This window comes from Plecotus auritus, assembly GCF_963455305.1.
Source record: "Plecotus auritus genome assembly, chromosome: 2".
In the NCBI taxonomy this organism is placed as follows: domain Eukaryota; kingdom Metazoa; phylum Chordata; class Mammalia; order Chiroptera; family Vespertilionidae; genus Plecotus; species Plecotus auritus.
In genome coordinates, this window is record NC_137771.1 from 144,293,057 (window position 1) to 144,318,058 (window position 25,002).

The 25,002-nt window shown below is 39.9% G+C and overlaps 1 protein-coding gene across 3 annotated transcripts in view; it reads left to right on the plus strand.

Annotated features, from left to right (window-relative positions):
- The window catches only part of EPHA6 (EPH receptor A6), a 1,057,231-nt gene that overhangs the window by 757,909 nt on the left and 274,320 nt on the right, over positions 1-25,002 (plus strand). For all 3 annotated transcript variants that reach the window (XM_080654948.1, XM_080654950.1, XM_080654949.1), the window contains one exon: positions 17,406-17,591. In XM_080654948.1, the coding sequence (XP_080511074.1) occupies positions 17,406-17,591 (186 nt within the window). The remainder of the gene's footprint in view (positions 1-17,405; positions 17,592-25,002) is intronic.

Below are 25,002 nucleotides of genomic sequence, written 5' to 3' on the forward strand. Positions count from 1 at the left end.
TCTAATATTATCATTTTATTTATAAACCTTTAGTATATTAAAGTTATGCAAAGTCTTTATTGCTATTAAAGACTCATATAATATCATTTTAATAGTAATTCAGGACCCTCATTTTCTTTTTTCATCAAAGTAATTCTCTATGTATTTTTGGAAAGGTGCTTTTTCTTTCATTTTTAAAAACATTTTGACCACTACAGCTGACAGTCCACTAAGCTTCTCTTAGTCATGCTTGTCTAAACACAAGCCCTCCACTTCAAATACTGATCATTTGTATTGCCTGACTGAATTCCAGAATGTTTTATTTGTGCTACTGCAGGTATTCACACATACTGGGTAAATGATATTCTTCCATGGTTGCCCTCTCAAATAACACTTTGAAAATGTTTAATGGATATTTTCACAGAGAGTTAAATGCTGATGAAAGCTGTCTATCACGAGGAATTCTGCACAATCACGCATTCAATAAATGTTAGTTACCCATGGTGTTACTATGATAGACACTGGGGATTAAAATTAAGATGAAATTTCTGTGCTCAAATTTTCCACAATGTAGTGGGAGAAATAAACGAACAGAAACTCTCAACTAATAAGAGAAGTGCTGCCGAAACCGGTTTGGCTTAGTGGATAGAGCATCTGCATGCGGACTGAAGGGTCCCAGGTTCAATTCCGGTCAAGGGCATGTACCTTGGTTGCGGGCACATCCCCAGTGGGAGGTGTGCAGGAGACAGCTGATCGATGTTTCTCTCTCATCGATGTTTCTAGCTCTCTATCCCTCTCCCTTCCTCTCTATAAAATATCAATAAAATATATTTTTTTTAAAAAAGAGAAGTGCTCTTCATAGAACAATGTAAAAGAGTCACATTGGAGACTAATAAGAAATTATGTTTAAAGGGAGAGTATTACCCAGCCTAAAATGGAAACTAACATTTGAAAACTCACTCTGTCCCAAGCCCCGTGTTAAGAGTCATTGAGTACTATCACAAACTAGTGGCTTAAAAACACACAGACAACAAATTAATTGTGTTACAGCTCTGGAAGTCAGGAATCCAAACTCAGTCTCAGTGGGTTCAAGTCAGGGAGTTGACAGGACTGATTCATCCTGGGCACTTTAGGGAAGATGCTCTTTCCTTGACTTTTCCAGCTTCTAAAGGCTGCCTGCATTCCTTGGCTCATGTCGCCTTCTCCATATTCAAAGCCAGCAGCCTGGCATCTTCAAATCTCTCTCTCCTGTGTTTCCATCATCCCATGGCCTTCTCTGTCCCTCATGCCTTTCTTTTATAAGAACCCTTGTGATTTCATAGGGCCCACCAGGACACTCACATGTCAAGATCATTAACTCAGTAAAGTCCCTTCACTTACAGACACACCTCATTTTATTGCTCTTCACTTTATTGCACTTCACAGGTGTGTGCTTCTTGCAAACTGAAGGCAAGACCCTCCACTAGGAAAAAGATGACAACCTGCTTTATTGTGATACTTGCTTTATTACAGTAGTTAGGAATTGAACCTGCAATGCCGCCTATATATGCCTGTATAAGATAACATATTTGCATATTTTGTGCACTAGAATGTGGTCATCTTTGGAGAATCAATATTCAACCAATCAAAGCTGCTAAATAAATTAAAGAATAGAGATGGAAAAGTCAGTTTGAAGAGATGAGATGGACTGAATTGTGCCCCTCCCCACCAAATTCACATGTTACAGCCTTAACCCCCAATGTGACTGTATTTGGAAATAAGGCCTCCAGATTTCAATTAAGGTTAAATGAAGTCATAAGGGTGGGGTCCTAACCTGATAGCATGGGTAGCTTTATATGTAGGGGAAGAGGGACCGCTCTCTCTTCCTTCTCCTCCTCCCCCCGTCCCCCCCGCCCCCCGCCCCCCGCCCCCCCCCCCCCCGCCCCCCGCCGCCCCCGCCCCGCACCATGGCCTCACCAAGGAAAGGCTATGTGAGGACACAGTGAGAACGTGCTGTCTGCAAGCCAGGAAGAGAGCTCTAACCAGGAACTGAATCAGCTGGCATCTTCAGAACTGTGAGAAATTAAAATCCTATTGTTTAAGCCACCCAGTCAATGGTATTTTTTCATAGCAGCCCAAGCTGACTAACACAGAAGATGATGATAAGTCTGGAGTTCAAGAGAGAAGTTTGAACTACAAGTGTAGATTTGGAACTTAACAGTTTAAAGACAGTGAAGTAGTTGGTGGTAGTGAAAGACATAACCCTGAGATAGTATGTATACTGAAAGGGGATATAGCTAAGCAAAGAACCATACTTTTCTAGTAACACTACTACCCAGTAATAAATGCTCAATGGCCTACTTGGGGAGGAGAGACTGGCAGATGGTTGAACTGGTCCTTTGAGTATTTCTCAGGGTGTGCGTGGGGTGGTGCGGGGGTGTTGGCCAAAGAGCAAGTGGACATTTGAGTAACAGTAATAGGAGCTATCAGAAACAGTGCTAGGTACTTTTCTTCCTGTAACTGCAAAACCGAGAATTATGTTTTATACGCAAGGAAACTGAGATGCAAAGTCATTGAGTAAGTTTTTCTGGGTCAGAAAGATTTTTTTAATTAGATTTTATTTCTAATGTAATTCCTCTGGTGGCAGAGAATCAATTTTGACAGAGCATCAAGCAGAATTTTGAAATGTAAATATTTTTAGTCTAAAGAAGAGCTCTTTCACTACGCCCTGAGGCAAGAAAGCAGGTGGTCTGAGAGTCCATCTGGTAGGGGCTGAGACACTGAATTTAAAAGTGTCCTAGAGGTACAAATACCAGTGAATTTGAAAAGTCAAAATACTGCAAATAAGAGTATTCAATAAGTAAGTAATATGCTGGACTTCATGACATGAGATGTAGAGGCTATTTTAACTTCCTTGAGGACAATGTTGTATTGGAAAACATGTTTTAACTAAAGAGAGTGAAAACTTGACCCCCTAAAAAACAGGCTTTTTTATTATTATTATTTGGAATTTGTTGGTGGGGGCAGTGAATGAACAATATGTTAATTAGCTCACTCACTGAAGAAACCTTTACCCATCTATAATAATCTATAATAATAAAAGCATAATATGCTAATTAGAACGGACGTCCTTCCGGACGAAACCTGGGCTGCGAGGGAAGCCTAGGTCTCGGGTGCCTGCCAGCGGCCAGAGGAGGGAAGCCCAGGAGCCAGAGGGAAGCCAGTGCTGGCAGCCGGGGGAAGGAAGGCCTACTCTTGCACAATTTTCATGCATTGGGCCTCTAGTCTTTTGATAAAGATGTTAAAAACTCATTCTCAGGTCTTAAAGAAATCCTGCTTCCTAGCCTAGACTTTGAGAACCTAAAAATGAAGGGTAAATTACATATTTAACACATGATCTGTGGTATCAATATATTTTTTAATGACTCAGAGGTTATGTGGTTACATGAAACTTTTCAATGACTCAAAAAGCTTTGCAAATATATATACATCAATCTTTATCTTTTTATTTATTTACTTATTAAGGTACTAGTGGCCCAGTGCATTCGTGCACAGAGCCGGGGGCAGGGGAGTGTCCCTCAGCCTGGCCTGAACCCTCTACAATCTGGGACCCCTCAGGGGATGTCCAACTGCCGGGGATGCCCAATCCTACTGGGATTGGGCCTAAACAGGCAGTCAGACATCCCTCTCACAATCCAGGACTGCTGGCTCCTAACCACTCACCTGCCTACCTGCCTGATCACCCCTAACCACTCTGCCTGCCAGCACTTGTCATTTGTTGATTTGTTGATGATAGCCATTCTGACAGGTGTGAGATGGTACTGCATTGTCGTTTTGATTTGCATCTCTTGGATGATTAGTGACCTTGAGCATGTTTTCATATGTCTCTTGGCCTTCCTTACTAGTATGTCCTCTTTCAAAAAGTATCTATTTAGGTCCATTGCCCATTTTTTGATTGGGTTGTTTATCTTCCTTTTGTTAAGTTGTATGAGTTCCCTGTAAATGTTGGAGATTAAACCCTTATCCTAGATCACATTGGCAAATATGTTCTACCATGCAGTGGGCATTCTTGTTGTTTTGTTAATGGTTTCTTTTGCTGTGAAAAAACTTTTTATTTTGATGTAGTCCCATTTGTTTATTTTCTCTTTAGTTTCCATTGCCCTAGGACAGTGGTCGGCAAACTCATTAGTCAACAGAGCCAAATATCAACAGTACAACGATTGAAATTTCTTTTGAGAGCTAAATTTTTTAAACTTAAACTCCTTCTAACGCCACTTCTTCAAAATAGACTTGCCCAGGCCGTGGTATTTTGTGGAAGAGCCACACTCAAGGGGCCAAAGAGCCGCATGTGTCTCACAAGCCGCAGTTTGCTGACCTCAGCCCTAGGATCTGTATCGGTGAAGAAATTGCTTCGGCATATGTCTGCTATTTTGCTGCCTGTGGATTCCTCTAAGATTTTTATGGTTTCCTGTCTTATGTTTAAGTCCTTTATCCATTTTGAGTTTATTTTTTGTATGGTGTATGTTGGTGGTCTAGTTTCATTTTTTTGCATGTATCTGTCCACTTTTCCCAACACCATTTATTGAAGAGACTGTCTTGACTCCATTGTACGTTCATGCCTCCTTTGTCAAATATTAATTGAGCATAGTGGTTTGGGTCGATATCTGGGTTCTCTATTCTATTCCATTGGTCTATATGCCGGTTCTTGTGCCAGTACCAGGCAGTTTTGAGAACCGTGGCTTTGTAATACAGCTTGAAATCTGGTATTGAGATCCCTCCTACTTTATTCTTCTTTCTCAGGATTGCTGCAGCTATTTGAGGTCTTTTTTAATCCAGATAAATTTTTGGAGAGTTCATTCTAGGTCTGTGAAATATGCCGTTGGTATTTTAATGGGGAGTGCCTTGAATCTATAGAGTGCTTTGAGTAGTATGGACATTTTAATGATGTTAATTCTACCAATCCTTGAACACGGTATGTTCTTCCATTTGTTTATATCTTCCTCTATCTCTTTTTTCATTGTCCTGTAGTTTTCTGAGTACAATTATTTTACCTCCTTAGTTAAGTTTATTCCTAGGTATCTTAATTTTTTTGGTGCAATGTTAAATGGGATTTTTTTTCAGTTTCTCTCTCTGTGAGTTCACTATTGGTATATAAAAATGCCATAGATGTCTTGGAGTTAATTTTGTATCCTCCTACATTGCCAAATTTATTTATTAAGTCTTATAATTTTTTATTGAGTCTTTAGAGTTTTCTATGTATAGTATCATGTCATCTGCAAATAATGACAATTTTAATTCTTCTTTTCCAATTTGGATGCCTTTTATTTCTTCTTCTTGTCTGATCACTGTGGCTAGCACTTCCAGTACTATGTCAAACAGGAGTGGTGAAAGTGGGCATCCCTGTCTTCTTCTTGTTCATAGGGGAAATGGTGTTTTTTTTAATATTTTATTGATTTTTTACAGAGAGGAAGGGAGAGGGATAGAGAGTTAGAAACATCGATGAGAGAGAAGCATCGACAGCTGCCTCCTGCACACTCCCTACTGGGGATGTGCCCGAAACCAAGGTACATGCCCTTGACCGGAATCAAACCTGGGACCCTTCAGTCCCCAGGCCAACACTCTATCCACTGAACCAAACTGGCTAGGGTGGGGGAAATGGTTTTAATTTTTGCCCATTGAGTATGATGTTGGCTATAGGTTTGTCATATAAGGCTTTTATTATGTTGAGGTATGATCCCATTATTCCAACTTTGCTGAGTCTTTTTATCAGAAAAGGGTGTTGGATTTTGTCAAATGCCTTTTCTGCATCAATTGATATGATTATGTGATTTTTGTCTCTTGATTTGTTTATGTGATGTATCACGTTTATTGATTTGCGGATATTGTACCAGCCTTGCATCCCTGGAATAATCCCACTTAGTCATGGTTTATGACCTTTCTGATGTAATGCTGGATCCGGTTTGCTAAAATTTTGTTGAGGATTTTAGCATCTATGTTCATCAGGGATATTGGCCTGTAATTCTCTTTCTTTGTAGTGTCTTTATCTGGTTTTGGGATTAGGGTAATGCTGGCTTCATAGAAAGAGCTTGGAAGTGTACCTTCCTCTTGAATTTTTTTGAATAGTCTGAGAAGGATTGGTTTTAATTCTTCTTTGAATATTTGGTAAAAACTCCCCTGTAAAGCCATCCAGTCCAGGGCTTTTGTTTGCTGGAAGCTTTTAGATTACTGTTTTGTTTTCATCAGTAGTTATCAGCCTATTCAGGTTTTTCTGTTCTTCCTGATTGAGTTTTGGAAGCTTTTATTTTTCTAGGAATATGTCAATTTCACCAAGGTTGTCCAGTTTGTTGGAGTAGAATTGTTTGTAGTATTTTATTTACAATGCTTTGTATATCTGTGGGGTCAGTTGTTACTTCACCTCTTTCATTTCTGATTTTGTTTATTTGGGTCCTCTCTCTTTGCTTCTTGGTGAGCCTGGCTAGAGGTTCATCAATCTTGTTTATTCTTTCAAAGAGCCAGTTCTTTGTGTGTTTTTTTATCTTTTATATTGGTGGGGGTTTTTTTGTTTTGTTTTGTTTTGTTTTTGTCTCTTTGTCATTTATTTCTGCTCTGATCTTTGTTATTTTCTTCCTTCTGGTTACCTTGGGCTTTTCTTGTTGTTCTCTTTCTAATTCTTTAAGTTGCAAGGTTAGATAATTTATTACCATTTTTACTTGTTTTTTGATGTAGGCCTGTAGAGCTATGAACTTCCCTCTCAGGACTGCTTTCATTGTGTCCCATGGATTTTGGATTGTTGTGTTTTCATTGTTATTTGTTTCAAGGATGCTTTTTATTTCTTCATTTATCTCTTTGGTAACCCAATCATTGTTTAATAGCATGCTATTTAGCCTCCAAGTGTTTGATTTATTTCATTGTTTGTATTGTAGTTGATTTCTAATTTTATGCCATTGTGATCTGAGATGATGCCTGTTATGATTTCTATATTCTTGAATTTGAAGAGATTTTGCCTCTGTTCTAATATGTGTTCTATCTTTGAAAATGTCCCATGTGCACTTGAGAATAATGTATATTCTGTAGCTTTGGAGTGAAATGTTCTGAAGATGTCAATAAAGTCCATCTGATCTAGTGAGTCATTTAGGATTGCTGTTTCTTTGCTGATTTTTTGTTTGGAGGGTTTATCCAGTGGTGTCAGTGGGGTATTAAAGTCTCCTACTATGATTTTATTGCTGTTGATCTCTCCCTTGATATCTTCCATAAGTTGTTTTATGTATTAGGGTGCTCCTGTGTTGGGTACATCTATGTTTACCAGAGTTATATCTTCTTGTTGAATTGATCCATTTATTTTTATGAAGTGGCCTTCCTTATCTCTTGTTATGGCCTTTACTTTGAGGTCTATTTCATCAGATATAACTATTGCAACCCCAGCTTCTTTTCAATTTCCATTTGCCTGAAAACTTTTTTCCATTTCTTCACTATCAGTCTGTTTGAATCCTTTGTTGTAATGATGGGTCTCTTGCAGACAGCAAATATATGGGTCATGTTTTTGTATCCATTTAGCTACCCTATGTCTTTTGATTGGAGCATTTAATCCATTTACATTTAATGTTATTATTGATAAGTACTTGTTTGTCACCATTTTTATTCTTTATTATTTGTGTTCCTTCTTGCCTTTCTGTTTCTTCTTTTTACAGCTGTCCCAAAAGCATTTTTGCATTGCTGATTTGTTGCTAATAAACTCCCTTAGCCCTTTTTTGTCTGTGAACCTCCTGATTCCACCTTCAATTTTGAATGATAGCCTTGCTCGGTATAGTATTCTTGGATTCAGTCCCTTGATTTGCATCACTTTGAATATTTCATCCCATTCCCTTCTGGCCTGGTGTTTTTATGTTGAGAAATCAGTTGATATTCTAATGGGAAATCCCTTGTAGGTAACTTCCTGTCTCTCTCTGGCAGCCTTTAAGATTCTTACTTTGTTGTTGGTGTTTGCCAATTTAATTATGATGTGTCTTGGTGTTGGTCTTTTTGTGTTCATCTTGTTTGGGACTCTATGTGCTTCTTGGACTTGTGTGTGTGTGTTTTTTCTTGCCGACATCAAGGAAGTTTTCTGTCATTATTTCTTCAAACAGGTTTTCTATTCCTTGCTCAGTTTCCTCTCTTTCTGGTACCCCAATTATGCAGATGTTGTTCCGTTTTCCGTTTCGTGTTGTCCCAAAGCTCCCTTAGGCTTTCCTCCTGCTTTTTAAAGTTTCTTTCCAGTTGCTCCTGTGTTTGTGTGTTTTTTCCTACCTTGTCTTCTAATTTGCTGATGTGGTCCTCAGCCTTTCTAGTCTACTGTTTAAACCAGGGGTCCTCAAACTTTTTAAACAGGGGGCCAGTTCACTGTCCCTCAGACTGTTGGAGGGCCAGACTATAGTTTTAAAAAAAAACTATGAACAAATTCCTATGCGCACTGCGGGCCCTGGACGAGTCGGCTGCTAAGAAAGACAGGCAGCGGCACCTGGCGGGTCAGATAAATGTCCTCAGCGGGCCGCATGTGGCCCACAGGCCATAGTTTGAGGACCCCTGGTTTAAACCTTCCATTGTGCTCTTTATTGCAGCTATGTCATTCTTCAGTTCCTCTTGGTTCCTTTTCATGTTGGTGACATTCTCATTAAGTTCTTTGTAATTCTCATTGAGTTGTGTGTATTTGTCATCTAGCCATTTGAGCATCCTTATAACCATTACTCTGAATTCTTTATCTGACATGTTACTTGCCTCCTTTTCATTTAATTCCCTTTCTGGTGATTCCTCTTTTTCTTTTCTTTGGGGATTGTTTTTTTGTCTCCCCTTTTTTTGCTATAATGATTTAATTGTTTCTGTCTCCTATATCCAACTGCTTTGCTACCCAGGTTCTTTTGTGGATAGTGCTACTGGTTCAATCTCTCAGGTCTCCTGGGCTTGGTTATCTAGAGAAGCTCCCTACTTGAGGTATTTGGGTTCTCTTGCTGTAGTTGGATCTTGAATGTTAGTTTCTTATTCATGGATGAAGTCTTGTCTCAGATTGGCAATGTGGCTCACTCCCAGCTTCATTGTGCAAGCTGTTTTGGATGTGATCATGGTTCTGGCTCTGGTGGAAAAGGTTGTCTGAGGTCTCACTGGTATGTGCTCACTATAGATTTTCAGAGTCCACGGCCTGGGAGGAAGAAGTCTCAGGGCCTAAGGCTCAGGTACAGTGACTTTGGCCAGTGTGGTGTGACTCTTGCTGGATTACTGTCAATCTGCAATTCACTATGAGGGTCCCAGAGCCCGTGACAGTGGGGGGTGGGTGTCTCATAGTCTGTGTTTGAAGCAGTGGGACTCTGGCCAAGGTGATTTCCCTCTCTAAATCACAAGGGGCTTCAGGATCCAGCAGCTGGGGATATGGGAATCTCAGAGACTGTGGCTGAAACAATGTGACCTTGTCCAGGGAGGCAAGTCCTCAGTAACTCACCAAGCTGTCCAGGTAGATAGCCAGGAGGGGCATTACCAGTTTCTGCTGAGGGAGCCATGAACCCTTGTTTGGAGAGGCACACGCCCAGTGGCAGCTCACTGAGGGGCCCAGGAGCTGTATGCTGGGGCAGTGGACTCATGAGGCCCACACACTGGAGTGGTGCTACCGTGGGGACTGGGTGCCAGCAGCCAGGGTTGTGCTTTGCAGCGGCTCAGAGTAGCACCCAGGGGCCACCTGCTGGGGCATCAGGTTCAGGGGCTTCGTGCTGGAGCGGTGTGACTGCAGTGATCTGAGCTTGGCAGCCAAGGAGGGGAAAGTCCAAACTTCTGCTGCTGGGGCCTTGTGACCTTGGTTGGATATGAGTATACCTAGTGGCAGCTCACAGAGGCACCCAGGGGTCACCTGCTGGGGTGGTGGCTTAGCGGGCCTGCATGCTGAAACCACACGACCGTGGTATCTTTGGGTAGGCAGCCCGGAAGGAGGAAGTCCAAATTTCTACTGCCAGGGCTGTGCACCCTTGTTTGGCTACGAGCGCACTGAGCAGGGGCTTACAGAGGCGGTGGGCTCAGGAAGCCTATGCACTGGAAAAGCATGGCTGTGGTGTCTGGAGGTCAGCAGCTGTGAAGTGCGAAGACTCAGTTTTTGCTGCCAGGGCCGTGCGTCCTTGTTTGGATAAGAGCACGCCCAGTGGGGGCTCACAGCGGCACCCAAGAGTGGCCTGTGGGGTGGTAGGCTTACAAAGCCTGCATATTGGGAAGGTGCAACTGAGATGTCTGGAAGTCGGCAGCTGGGGAGGGGGAAGTCGCACTTACTGCTGCAGGAGCCGTGCACCCTTGGAGGTGGATGTCCTAGCAGGGGTCCTCAAACTTTTTAAACAGGGGCCAGTTCACTGTCCCTCAGACCATTGGAGGGCCAGACTATAGTTTAAAAAAAAAAAACTATGAACAAATTCCTATGCACACTGCGGGCCCGGGACGAGTCAGCTGCTAAGCAGGACAGGCAGCGGCACCCAATGAGCCAGATAAATGTCCTCGGTGGGCCACATGTGGCCCACGGGCTGTAGTTTGAGGACCCCTGTCCTAGGGTCTGCAAGTCTGCGGGTGGGACAGCAGGATTTTGGCTGGAGTGGCTGCAGGGTCGCGGGCAGTGTCCAAGCCCAGTCTGGGTGGTGGTGCTGATAAGTTCCTAGAAGAGGCCGCTCTCCCCTTCAAGATGGTGTGGGCTCCATTAATCTTTATCTCTTAAGAAATAGATGGGTCATAGGTACATTATTAAACCCACACACAATGATACTAAAGCAGGGAAAAGTACTGTGACTTCCTCTAATGCCACAAAACAAAATAGTAATGAAGCCAGAAATAGAAGCCCTAACCTCTAAGAACCTCTCTTCTTTTATCTCTTAGTCTAATCCTCCTACTGACAAGCCTTGTCAAACACAAGAAATCCTGCATTGTGTTAAAGCTTTCTGTGAAGTTGAATCAGAAGCATTCAAATATCATTTCAAAAGATGTGAGATTGTAAGTTCCCTAAAAACGTTCTTCTCTTTCATTTGTAGAAGGTATGCTATGCATCAGGAAAAAATCAGACAGAATTAGTCATAAGGATTCTGGTATTTCATCCTTGAATGACTGAGAGTGAATAAAATTGGGTGGATGACCCTTCTGATAACATTAATAATGATGAAATTTACCTTAATACCTCAAGAAACAAATAGATCCTTATAGTACTGAATTAAAAACATGTTATACGTTTTTCTACTATATCTCTTGTTTTTCTTTACATGGTACTTAAAAATATTTTCCTTGTTGCCTTTACACTCAGGAAAGAAAATAGATTGTGCATAGTTCAGTTTTTTTTAAAAGAAATGAATACAGAAGATATTGAAGCATCTCTTAACTGGACATAATGAAAGGAAAGCAAATGAGACTATGCTAAAAATAAAAAAAGACTATGCTCATAAAGAAAGAAAATTTTAAAAAGTTAGCATATTGGAAAATTCCCCAACCTATACCTCTACTTACAGGTTTCCCAATTTTGGGTCTAGAGTTGATGGTTTTTCCCTGCATTCATTTATTTCATTCATGCAACAAATATCAAAGAGTTGTTTTATGTGTTAGGCACAACATAAAATAGAGATAGTCAAAGCCATGCCTTAATGACTTCAGCGATTTTCAACTTTTTCTCATCCCATGCCACACATAAATTAATTACTGAAAATCTGCATGGCCCCTGTGCTGAGCCTCGGAGGAAGAGCTGTGCTGCACAAACAAAGGTCATGAACTCTGTTTGGATAAAACACTTTCTCGTCGTGCATTCACCGCATGGTTATTAGCTCAGGGACTTAGTGTCTCAGAAAAAATATGCCTGTCTTGTACTTGGTTACTTCTAATAAAATAAGAATAAACTCTGTTTCTCATACTCACTACAGTTGTTTTATTATTTATTTATTTGTTAATAATTGTATTTGAAAGTAGATATAACTATAAACCTACTTTTGCCCCCCCCCCCCCCTTGTATGTTGTGCTCATACTCTCAAGCCAAAGATCCCAGGAAGACACTATAGTTTAAAAAATTGGGTTCAGCCAGGAAATCATACAGAATGGGGAATGATAGTGTGTGTCAGAGGAAAACTATTGTAGGATTTGGGCTTTGGTTGGGTGATTTGGGAGAGGGTCTAGGAAGTAGGAATTTGCTTTAGATTAAATGCTATTAGAAAGCAGAGGCAATTCTGTGATCATGTATCTATTTTCATTGCCTCTGTTTTCATTCCCCCTCATTTCCTTGCCCCTTCCCTGTTGGTATGGGAAGGATTCTCATCGCAGGGTTATCAGGTGGATGAATGCACAGCACCCTACATTAGACAGATGAGATTGACATATTTATTAATTACACGTACTCGAAGCCCAGGGGGAGGAGGACACCACACACCCCACAGAGCCACACACACACGGGTTGCACCTGGGAACAACCAGGAGCGATGGAAGGCAAGCTTTATAGTATCAAGAGGATGAGGTACCCTTGTTCTCTTAAGAGGATGTGATTGGCCTGTTTGAATCATACCACAGGCAGGCAGGAAAGTAAAACCTACTATTCAGGGAAAAGGAGGAACTGTATCTGATCACTTTGATAAGGAGGGTTGTCTGGCTAGAGGATCTTCTCTGGGGAGCAGAGAGGGGAGGAGGAGAATCTGTGGTAAGGCCACTTGAGACCATGCTAGTTTCCCCCAGATATGAAAGCAAGCATGTAATACTGGGCCTTAATTTCAGGACTTTAACCATGGTACCTGGTATCTTAATTAATCCTATGTAGAGGAAGAGACACTAAAACAAGAATGAGGTTATAATTGGCAGAGAATTAGCAGTTACTCATTTTAGCCAAGAGAGGAGGGAATGCTGAGTATTTTGGCACTGTGACCTTACCTTTGTGCTTAGGCAGAATCATGCCGTGGCCTTGCTCGGTCTCATTTCATCATGGCGTCAGAGTAACCTTGCGAAGGTGGGTGTGATATCTGATAGGAGAGCAAGGCCAGCTTCTGACTGTAGAGCATCTATTTATTTATTTCTCATTTGGAAGGACTGATGGTAATGAGAGATTAAATCATGGGTTGATCAGAGAAGGTATTCTGCAAGTGGGACCTCAGACTGTAGCCTTTACAGTCTGATAATAAGAAGCCATCCACATAGAGAAGGGCTAAGGAGGGTGGAGACAAGAGAGGGAGGAGGAAACTTGTGGACAGCATTCCCGTAGGAGGGAAGCAGCAAGGATGAAGAAAAGGAAACACCTGGGAGGCATGTTTTTAAAAAACCATCAAGAGCGAGGCTCTTTGCTTCAGTGACTCTCAAGGGGTTGGAGGTGGTGGAAAACCAGAACCTTAGAACATGGGGAGTACAATTGTGGGAAGCCTCCAGGGGATCATGGTGTGATAGTTCTCCAAGGCGGCTTCCCTCACTGCCTCCATCCTCCCACACTTTCAGTTCTATTATATAGGCTTTATATGGAAAACCCAATACTAGTTGATATTTTAATATGACTCTACATATTATACAACAAAATTGCTTGTCCAAAAAGGTTTACCACCATCCAGGGAGATACACCAGGTTATTAGTCAGTGAGTGGGCTGTCAGTGGCAGAAGATCAATGATCCTAGATATAATGTTCTTTGCTCGCTTGAAACTAGATAGACTGTAGTGATTTTTTTTCCAGACCATCTAATATACAACATATTTGAGCTAGGTCTCCATTTTTATTTTATAGTGAAAAATGTCTAATATATGGTTTTATCACTCCATGCCCTGTGCATATACAATTGACGTGCTTGAATGCTATACAATAGTTCGTTTAAAGACACCATTGTTACCAATTGGAAATTTAACATACCAAGACAAGAAAATATTAACAATGATAAACACCTCAGACAGCAGAGAGGTGTGATAGGTACCTCTGGTGGAGCCAGACTGTCTGGTTCAAATTATACCTCTACCACTGGGGACAAGTTATTTGGTTCATGTGCTTCAGTTTCCTCATCTGTAGAGTAGGAATAATAATGGGACCCACGTCAGAGGTTTGTTGTTGAGATTAACATATATATTTAGTTTTTAGACCTTGCTTGTGATAAGCACTATATAAGTGCTTTACCTTTGTTAATAATGATAGTGACAAGGTCTTGAAAAATAAAATAAAAAGTAGTTAACACCACATTCCTATAGTAAGTGAGTTAATGATGAACTAACCAGTATACATAAATGTTAGGAGATCTTACTGAGGAATTATTTCTTATAATTCTTCTCTTAATGCAGGACAATCATATAATAGATCAGTCTTTGGCACCATCTAGAAGTATACATTTAATCTAAAATATTTTTTCCTCTCTGCCTGATATGTCTGATACTTCCAGGCCTACCGTGGATAGGGGTTTTAATACATTCTGAGACTGAATTTTTTGGACTTTGCCTTAAGAATGCACTAGAAGTCTCAGATCGTTAATTGGGGCAACCAGATTTAGTGTCACTGAAATAAGTGTGATAACAGCTTGATCATGAAAAGCTTTACATAAAAGCCTGGTGTTAATAAGATACATGAATTTCAGACAACAGAAAACCAAAGAAAATTACCACTCTGCCTGTCTTAATAAAATACCAATGGAGGGTTTTCTATTTATTTCACTATACCTAACATTTTATTTGAATTGCTATGAAATGTTAACAGAAAATCAATTTGATTGTGAAGTCCTAACAGGTGAAGAGTTTTTAAATACTACTGAATCTTTATATGTACTAACAAATTTATTAAGGCAATATGAAAGAAAAAGAGAAGAAAAACGTTTGTTTTGTTCTAGATATGTATTACAACAAGCTAGAGTGACCTGAAAAGAAATGTCAAGGATCTTAGTAGATAGGGATGCATTGGGCATTAACTTCAACATATGCACATTTTTTTTCTCTCAAGGTTCAGAGCCTTAATAGAAAAATGTTGAAAATTTTTATCAATTGCCATTTTTTATATCCAAGAGAAAATTTTTTAAAAATAAAGCTAAAAGATTGGTCAGGTGGCTCAGTTGGTTGAGCATAGTCCTGTACACTAAAAAGGTTGCAGGTTTGATTCCTGGTTGGGGCTTGTACAAGAGGCACCTGATTGGTGTTTCTCTCATACATCTCTCTCTCTCTCCCTCTCTCTCTGTCTCTATCTCTGTCTCTCTCTTCCTTTCTCTCCCAGCAGGAGAGCAGTTAGGGGTGACCAGGCTGGCAGAGGAGGACAGGCAGGAGAGGGCAGTTGGGGGCAATCGGGCTGGCAAGGGAGCAGTTAGGCATCGATAAGGCTGGCAGGGGAGTGGTTAGGGGTGATCAGGCTGGCAGGCAGAAGCAGTTAGGGGCAATCAGGCAGTAGGCAGGTGAGTGGTTGGGAGCCAGCAGTCCCGGATTGTGAGCCAGCAGTCCACAGGGATCAGGCTTAAACCGGCAGTAGGTCATCCCCTGAGGAGTCCCAGATTGGAGAAGGTGCAGGCTGGGCTGAGGGACACCACCCCACCTCCCAGTGCACAAATTTCATACACCGGGCCTCTAGTATATATATATTAGCATCAACATCAAAAGGTAGTTAATTTTCATGTATAGTCAAAATGTAGTTGACTGCAATGAAGTGGTCTAAAGAAAATTTAGATAATCAAAATCTGTAGTACTACAAAAATTTAATTTGTTAGAGGGTCAAACTTTAATTTTTTAGAAGGTCAAACTTCAACTTACACTGCATAAAACTACTGGCCAGACCTGCCAGGCAATAAAACAACTGAAGATAGGCATTCCTTTCACCCTCCCAAAGATTTGTATAACTTAAAGCACATGAATAGCACTTCATAGTTGTTAAGCACTGTTACATATGTGATCACTTTTTATCTTTCCCACATCCTTATAGGGAAGGGACATTATAGACATATAGAAGGTTTTATTATTATCTTCACTTTATATATCAACTAGAGGTCTGGTGCACGAGATTTGTGCACTGGTCGGGGGAGGGTCCCTCAGCCCGGCCTGCGCCCTCTCGCAGTCCAGGACCCCTCCAGGGATGTTTGGGGATCAGGCCTAAGCTGGCAGGCAGACATCTCTCTCGCAGTCCAGGGCTCTTGCAGTCTGGGACCCCTGGCTTCTTACCGCCCACCTGCAGCTGAGGCGGGAGAGGCTCCCGCCACCACTGCTGCACTCGTCAGCCAGAAGCCGGGTTCGCTGCTCCGTGGGAGCACACTGACCACCAGGGGACAGCTCCTGCATTGAGCGTCTGCCCCCTGGTGGTCAGTGTGTGTCATAGCAACTGGTCATTCTGCCTTTCGATCGATTTGCATATTACCCTTTTATTATATAGGATGAACTGAGGATCTTAAGTAAATGCAGGTAATTGGCCCTAAATATATTAAGTCTTGAATTTCAAGCTTTATTTAATATATTGTGTTGCACTATGAAAGCCTCCGACCTTTCCCACAATAACTCCTCTAGTCAGCCTTGTATTCTTACTGCCAATGTCCACATCGTTCTTTTTCCTCTTTCTGATCTTTGAATCTTTGTCTTCACTTCCCTCACTCCCTTCATAAATCTGTCTCTGCATTGTTGCTGCTTTTCTTGAATGTCCAAATGGTAACCATCATTCAAGGTCCAGCAAAACTTCTACCTCTTCTGGGAAGTCTTCTAGCTCTCACCATTCTTATTTAATACAGCACTTTCAGGGATTAGTTCTTACGTTCTGAAGTTGTTTCGTTTACGTTTATAAGGTTCTCCTACTAGATTATAAACTTCTGCAAACAGAGACCAAGTTTTATACTTTGAAATTCAGAGCACCCTAGCACTGGATATATATGTAGTAAATTCATAGTAGGTATTTGGTTATTATTTAATCTGTCCAATAGAGTCATTGTCTGCTGAACTTACTGTATCTGTATTCCAAACATGTGACTTATAAGTTACCCTGAATAATGACTTATTATAGTTGAGTTTAGTATGGTCTTTTCAATATGTTCATATACAAATTGACCTTAGCATTGATTTCTAATGGCAGTGAAGCCAAGGCATATGGCCTGTGGGATCAATTCAACTATATATGCCTGATGAATTCCCCGAATAGAGCAGACATTTGACCCATATATCAGTATTGAGAACAGGAACAGGAAACATTATGCAGTGATTGCTTTTCTATAGAATTACATTAGCATCGCCTATTGGGCTATTCATAATTTCTCAGCGGATCAGGGGATATCTTTAATAGTAGTTCCTGTGGAACAGCATATGAAAATGTATTCTGCTATTCATTATAAATGATGCTGACCAAGTATATTGTCATTACAAATTTAATTTTTAAGAAAGAACTCTCCATGTGAAAATGACACACTTAAGAGCCATTACTTTAAAAAACAAAAAGTTGGTACCGTGTAACAACTCAATCCCTTCTGGAATATAAGTATTCTGTTTAAACAAATAACTACTTTTGTTCATATTTTAAGGAGAATTTGGAGAAGTCTGTAGTGGGCGTTTGAAGACACCAGGAAAAAGGGAGATCCCAGTTGCCATCAAAACTTTGAAAGGTGGCCACATGGATCGGCAAAGAAGAGATTTTCTAAGAGAAGCTAGTATCATGGGTCAGTTTGACCACCCAAATATCATCCGACTAGAAGGTGTTGTCACAAAAAGTAAGTACTGATTTCCTTTATTACTTCTTTTATATATTTATCTCATTTCTTTTTATTTTAAAAATCTTAATTACTATAGCCATTAAGGGGATAATTTAGTTCAGATATCATCTTCTGATATTGCCTCTCAGAGCCTTGATATTAAGCTATGACATTGTCAGAGTTTGCACTGGTCACCAAACAACTTTGAAATGGTATTTATTACCTTTAAATCATTTGCTAATTTAACTTGAAGTAATGAATCAAGAGTAAAGGAATATATATATATATATATATATATATATATATATAAGCTGTTCACTTTTTCTAAAGCTGCCTAAATTTCAGTATTAGTAGAAGAAACAGTTAAATATTTTGGATTATTAAGATAAAATACTTCTGTTTGGAAATAAATTACATATATACAAATATGGAATAGTTTATCTGAAATAAAACTTTTAAATAAGAAGTTCTGTGTGGAACCCATCTAGATAAATACCATTAGGACTAAATTATTTTTAATTTTACATAAAATGAAGATAGAATTACAATATCTGAAATAAAAATCTTATTTTTAACAGAAATAGTGGGATGAAAGCCATTCCTTTGAAAAGAAGCTTCTTAACAAATCCACAATTAATCATATTTCTAAGAAACAAATTGCTTTACATTCACTTTTATTTGAATAATAATAGGGCATAAAGCCTAACTATATTTCTCCTTATTTTATTCACTAAAGAACTATAACTTAAAAAACCCAGTATAGAATGGCATTTTTTAAAATGCATAAAAACAATTTAAATCTTTGAGAGGCACTTTTCTTTTATAAAACTGAAATTTCTTTGAAAATGATTTATATAAAATTGACATTTTATGTCATATTTGGAAGCAGAAAAGTATAAAAATTTACTAAGTATATAATTGACTGTATGTCTGAAACTCAAGTTCTTGTCACAGCCATGATAGTTTGGAGGACTCAAAAGAGTGTGTTTGATGACTGCTATTACAGTGGGCTGTTACTTTAGTGGCCTTAATGGGCCTTCCAGTATCCCTGATTCTGGGCTTGTCCATGTGACTAGCCTTGGCCAATGAGACATTAACGTATGGGACAACTGAGAGCATCTTACATGTCTGCACATTGGAGCTTTTCCTCTTTCAAAACTCCTCCCTATAGCCCAGTGTGCAATGCTAATCAAAGCCGATCCACATGATGAGGATGCAAGCAGCACCGCAAAGAGGAGAGCTGAGGCTCTCCAGGTGACAGCCCTATCTGAGCTTCCAACAGACAAGTCAGCACTGAATGCCAGCCTTGTGATGAACCATCTCAGACATTGCACTCCCCGCCACCACCACCTAGAGTTTACATCTTGTAGGGCAAAGAATCACCCTGCTCAGTTCAGTCAACCCATAAAATCATGAGAGACAATAAAATGGTTATTGTTTAAAGTCACAGAGATTTGAGTAGTTTCTTACACAACCATAGCTAACCAAGCAGATGGAGCCCAGTTAGAATACTGCACTTGTGCAGGTTTACCTTGTGCAGGTTAGGGTAAATGAATTAACACCTCTATCCTTTATTTCCACATTTATAAAATAGGGCCAAAGTAACTTGTACTCCATGGGAATGCTGTAAAGATTACCTTTGTAAATGTATAAAGCATTTGGCACAGTCTGTGGCTCACAGTAAGCCACATTAAATGGTAGCCATTATTGGTGCTTTGTGCCAGGCACCTTACATATACAGTTTGCCTTTTTTCTTTTATTCTTTATTGTTGAAAGACTTACATATGTCCTCTTTCCCCCCATTGACCTCTCCCAGCCTGCCCCTGCCCCCACAGCCCAGGCCTTCACCCCCCTATTGTCTGTGTCCATTGGTTGTGCTAATAAGCATACAAGTTCTTTGGTTGATCTCTACATACCTGCTCTCCCCGCCCCCCCCCCCCCACCCCAGCCAACCCTCCTCTGCCTTCCCTCTGAGATTCCACAGTCTGTTTCATGCTTCTATATCTCTATACCTATTTTTGTTCATTAGTTTATGTTCTTCATTATATTCCACAAATGAGTGGGATCAAGTGATACTTATCTTCCTCTGACTGACCTATGTCGCTTAGTATAATGGTCTCCAGCTCCATCCATCCTGTTGCAAATAGTAAGATTCCTTCTTTTTTACAGCTGCTTAGTATTCCATTGTGTAGCTGTACCACTGTTTTCTAATCCACTCATCTGCTGATGGGCACTTAGGCTGTTTCCAAATCTTAACTATTATAAATAGTGCTGCTATGAACACAGGGGTGCATATATTCTTTCTGATTGTTTCTGATTTCTGGGGATATATTCCTAGAAGTGAGATCACTGGGTCAAATGGGAGTTCCATTTTTAACTTTTTTAGGAAACTCCAAACTGTTTTCCACAGTGGCTGCACCAGTCTGCATTCCCACCAGCAGTGCACGAGGGTTCCTTTTTCTCCACATCCTCACCAGCACTTGTCGTTTGTTGATTTGTTGATGATAGTCATTCCGATAGGTGTGAGGTGCTATTTCATTGTTGTTTTGGTTTCATCTCTCTGATGATTAGTGATTTTGAACATTTTTTCATATACCTCTTGGCCTTCTGTATGTCCATATTCCAGAAATGTCTGTTTAGGCCCTTTGCCCATTTTTGATTGGATTCTTTGTCTTCCTTTTGTTAAGTTATATGAGTTCCCTATACATTTTGGAGATTAACCCTTTATCAGATGTAATATTGGCAAATATGTTCTCCCATGCTGTGGGCTCTCTTGTTATTTTGTTGATGGTTTCTTTTGATGTGCAGAAGCTTTTTATTTTGATGTAGTCCCATTTGTTTGTTTTCTCCTTAGTTTCCATTGTCCTGGGAGATGTATCAGTAAACATTGCTACAAGAGATGTCTGATAAATTGCTATGGATTCTTCTAAGATTTTTATGGCTTTCCATCTTACATTTTAACTCCTTTACCCATTTTGAGTTTATTTTTGTGAAACAGTGTAATTAACCTTCAAAGGACTCCTAACTCAAAGTAACTAGCATGAATGGTGTCCCAACTGAGCTCTGACTGACTCTAAAACTCATAGTTTCTTTGTTTATTGTTTGTTTTGCTGTATCACAATGAATAAGTCATAGTTTTACACTTTAATTATCTTATCTGAATTAAATAACATTAAATAAATAATCTGATATTACTTTTAAAAAATATATTACTTTTAAAATAAGAAAAATATTCAGGTGATTAAAGTAAATTGCCTCTGAAAGATAGTAATCTAAAAGAGAGAGATAAAATAACATGCTAATCATTTTTTTATACTTTCTGACTTTCTTGTTATTAATTTAACATGAGTATTTCAAGTTATCCCTTTTGTTTTATATCTTGCTGGAAGGAAAAAGATAAATTTAAAGTTGGGATATGAATCTTTGCAAAGCATTTAAAATAACAATTTAAGTATGATGTTGAATTCCTCTTATGTGTATTTATGCATGAAATAGCTGGAAATAAGTGTTCAACAATAAATTCAAAGGCTGAAAAGTATCAGAAATTTATTTTCTCCCTTTGATAAATCACGTTATGTGACTTTTTTATGTATTCTGATGTGTTTTATTTACATGTTATAAAAACATGAAAGTATATGAAAAGAAAAAGATTTATTATCCCTATGAAGTCGTAGGAATTATTCATTCTGAATCAACTGAATAGGTTTAATAAGATAGTCTGTGGTACTTGTCTGACAGTTTGAAATACTCAGTTTATTTCACATAAACATCCAAATACCAACACAGTGATTAGTTTACATCTCTAACAATCTCGTCTAAAAACAGGACCAGTGACCTCAATGTAGTCAAATTTATATGATCCCAAAGTCAAGGTCCTTGTTTTATTTCAAGAAAAAGAAAGAGAGAGAGTTAAAGGAGATAAAAAAAAGAAAGGATAAGTTCAATATGATTTGAGTGGCAATAACCATTATAGTTTTAATTTGGATGAGTGAACCCCATATAAAGGTTGTTATGGTGCTGCTGGGATGGATGGTGGTGATAGTAAAAGGAATAATTCCCGCAGAGATAAGTGGGCAATTTATACTGTTATCTTCTTGACTCCAGTGCTATGGGATTTTTAAGAGAAAGGCAATAAATAAATGAATTCCTCATTCCCATAAATACATGGTAATTATTCCAAGATTGCCAGTAAGTAGCTAAGAGATAGCTAGCAATTAATGCTCCCTAAGGACTACCATATTGCATAGAAGATAGTTATGACAAAGACAAACATATAATATAGCCATGTTAGTAGAGTATCCTGGATTCTGAGAAATGAATGCACAGACTCTAAGTTGAAACTAATGCAAAATTATGGATCAAAAGCCTTATCAGATCCTTTTATAAGTTCTTAATAGGCATGTTTTTTAACTTATTATGTAGGTTTTATCTCTGAGAGACACATACTAAAAAGTTCTTAGGAACACTTTTACTCTTTCATATTTGTGCATATGACTACTTTTATTTTAGATCTGGAAGTTAAATGACTAAGAAATGTATTATATAAAAAGTATATCTGATAAAAGTTAAACCTATTTATTTGATACACATCTCAATTTCATTAACCTGTTAAGATACAACTGATATAAAAAGAGATTAATCGAGCTAAACTTTATTCTTAGCACATACTCTTTTCCAAGAACAAACAGAAACCATCAGTTCAAGAATAGACTCATGGCCATTAGCAGCATGGATAGTAGCAATTTGTAACAGGTAATATGTAGACCAGTCTCATGAACTCCATAGCCAAAAGAGAAAGTGCTAACTTTCTATAAAAAACATAAGAATTGTGGTTAAATTATGAAGAAATACAATTCAGACACCACACTCCAGAAGACTGGGTCACATAGTTTGAAATGATGATGGAAGAACCAAAAGGAGACGTAATGAAGTACCTATATCCCTGCTTAGTAGTCAACATTAAATTTAGATATACTGACTCAAATAAATCGTAAATCTAGTAAGAGGGAATAAAAGCCAATCAGGGTAGCAAACAAATTCCCAAACATAATGTCATTTCATTATAGAACATTCCTAAAGATGCTGTGGAATGATATAGAAAGTGCAACAGGAAGTGTTAGGTTTGCCCAAACCCTGTTAAAATATTCCAAAACTTTGGTGGTTCCTTCGAGATAGTTTTTATGCTACATGGAATCAAAGTCAGGGAACCAATTCAAGCCAGTTAAATACATTGTGTATTAAATGCACAAGAACAGCCTCTCTGGTCCTAAAATTGCACTCCATTCGTCAAGTAATACATTCCCCCACCAAGATGACATCTGCCTCTGCACCTGGTTGTAATACCCTGCTACTAGCCACAAGGACTTAGAAAAGTCACTCAGCATCTTTAGGCCTCAATTTTTCCTCTGCACAAAGGTTTGAAAAGTGCAGAACAATAAAGATCAAATCTAGCACAATTTTGGACTAGAACAATAAAGATCAAATCTAGCACTATTTTTTTTTTATTTTATTCCTTTGCCAAAAGAAGAAAACCAAAATGTCAGTGAGGAAAATTTGTACCAGTGATAACTTCTCTCCCACCTCCAACTTAACTTCAGGTTCATATCAGTGAACTAAGAATAAGATGGAGAGGTTCAGAAAGAAACAAAAGGTGTCTTCAGTAACGTTTTTATTCTAACAATCTGTAAAGTAGAAAAGGTTAGGCAAAATTTTCCTGTAAGCAAATACCAAGGTTTGGATATACAGAATTACCTTGTAGGGGTAAACTGATGGAAGAAATTAGATGGCTGCTTTCTTCTGGAATTCAGCTACCCTGCTAGCTAAGGTAGGTTAAGAGTTTCGTTTTGTTTTCCAAGTAACATTTACTGAGCACCACCAGGTGTTAGATACGATTGCTGATTAAAACCTAGAGATACAGAAAAGAAGGCCTCAGTGTGCTCACAGAACTCATTTGCTGCAGATAGTCCACTGGGAACATAAGTAAGTAGGCCAGTATTTCCCACTGTGGTGTGGCATGTGCTATTTTGGATACAATTATTCATTCATTTATTCATTTATTCATTCAGTGAATGTTTATTGGTTGCCCTCTCTTCTAGGCATTTGTAATTAAGTAGTGAAAAAGACACAGCTTCTACCTACTGGAGAAAAAAAAGAAATCTAAATAAGGGGTGGGCAAAAGTAGGTTTATAGTTGTGAGTATAGGAAACACAGAGTTTATTCTTGTGCCATTATTTTTTAATTATTGTATTATTCATTTGTATTACAACTGTAAGCCTACTTTTGCCCACCCCTGAATATATTATCTATACAAATAAAAGGGTAATATGCTAATTAGGGCGGATGTCTTCCAGATGACCTTCCAGACATCCTTCCAGACAAAGCCACAGCGGCTGCAAGGGCCCAGGCTCAGGCCAGCAGTGGCAGCAGCAGTGGGGTAATGGGGGCGGCACCTTCCCCTGATCCACCAGGTCACCTCCTGCAGAGGGAGGCCAGACTGTGGCTTAGGCTGGGGGTGAGGCAGAGGCAGTTAGATCAGGCCGGCAGGAGGGCAAGTTAGGGGCAATCAGGCCAGCAGGCAGAGGCAGTTAAGGGTGATCAGGCAGGCAGGCAGGCAGAGGGGTTAGGGGCGATCAGGCAGGCAGGGAGGCAAGCGGTTAGGAGCCAGCGGTCCCAGATTGCAAGAGGGATGTCCAACTGCCGGTTTAAGTCCACAGGGATCAGACCTAAACAGGCAGTTGAACATCCCTTGAGGGGTCCCAGATTGGAGAGGGTGCAGGCCGGGCTGAGGGACCCCCCTGTGCATGAATTTTTTGCACTGGGCCTCTAGTCCTATATAATAAAGAGCTAATATGCAAACGGTTGTCACACCCTCACACCCTCACACCCTTGCGCAGGGGCCGGGGGACCTGAGGCTGGGCCGGGGGACCTGAGGCTGGACCCCCCACCCAGCAGGACTTGATAGGGAACCTGAGGCTGCACCCCCAGCCTGGCGCCAGGCCTGGGGACCTGAGGCTGCACCCCCCACCCTGCGGGGCTTGATGGGGTTGGGGCTGGCCGGGTCTGCGTCTCGCCTGATTTCGAGGCACACACAGGTGGGCGGGGACTTGACTCTGGGTCCCGCAGTGCGCCCCAGATTCTGATAGAAGGAAGATTTTCATATACATTTTACTAATTTTCTTTCATCTCTGACACTTCTATTATAGAGAAAGGGCAAATAGCAATATTAAAATATTTCCTCTTTTAATGTTCAAGAATTTCATGCACTGGGCCACTAGTCCTATATAATAAAAGCCTAATATGCAAATTGAACAAACGGCAGAATGACGAGTGGAATGACCAGTCGCTATGACGTGCACTGACCACCAGGGGGCTGATGCTCAATGCAGGAGCTGCCCCCAGCCCGTAGGCCCCAGGCCAGCCAAGGCTGGTG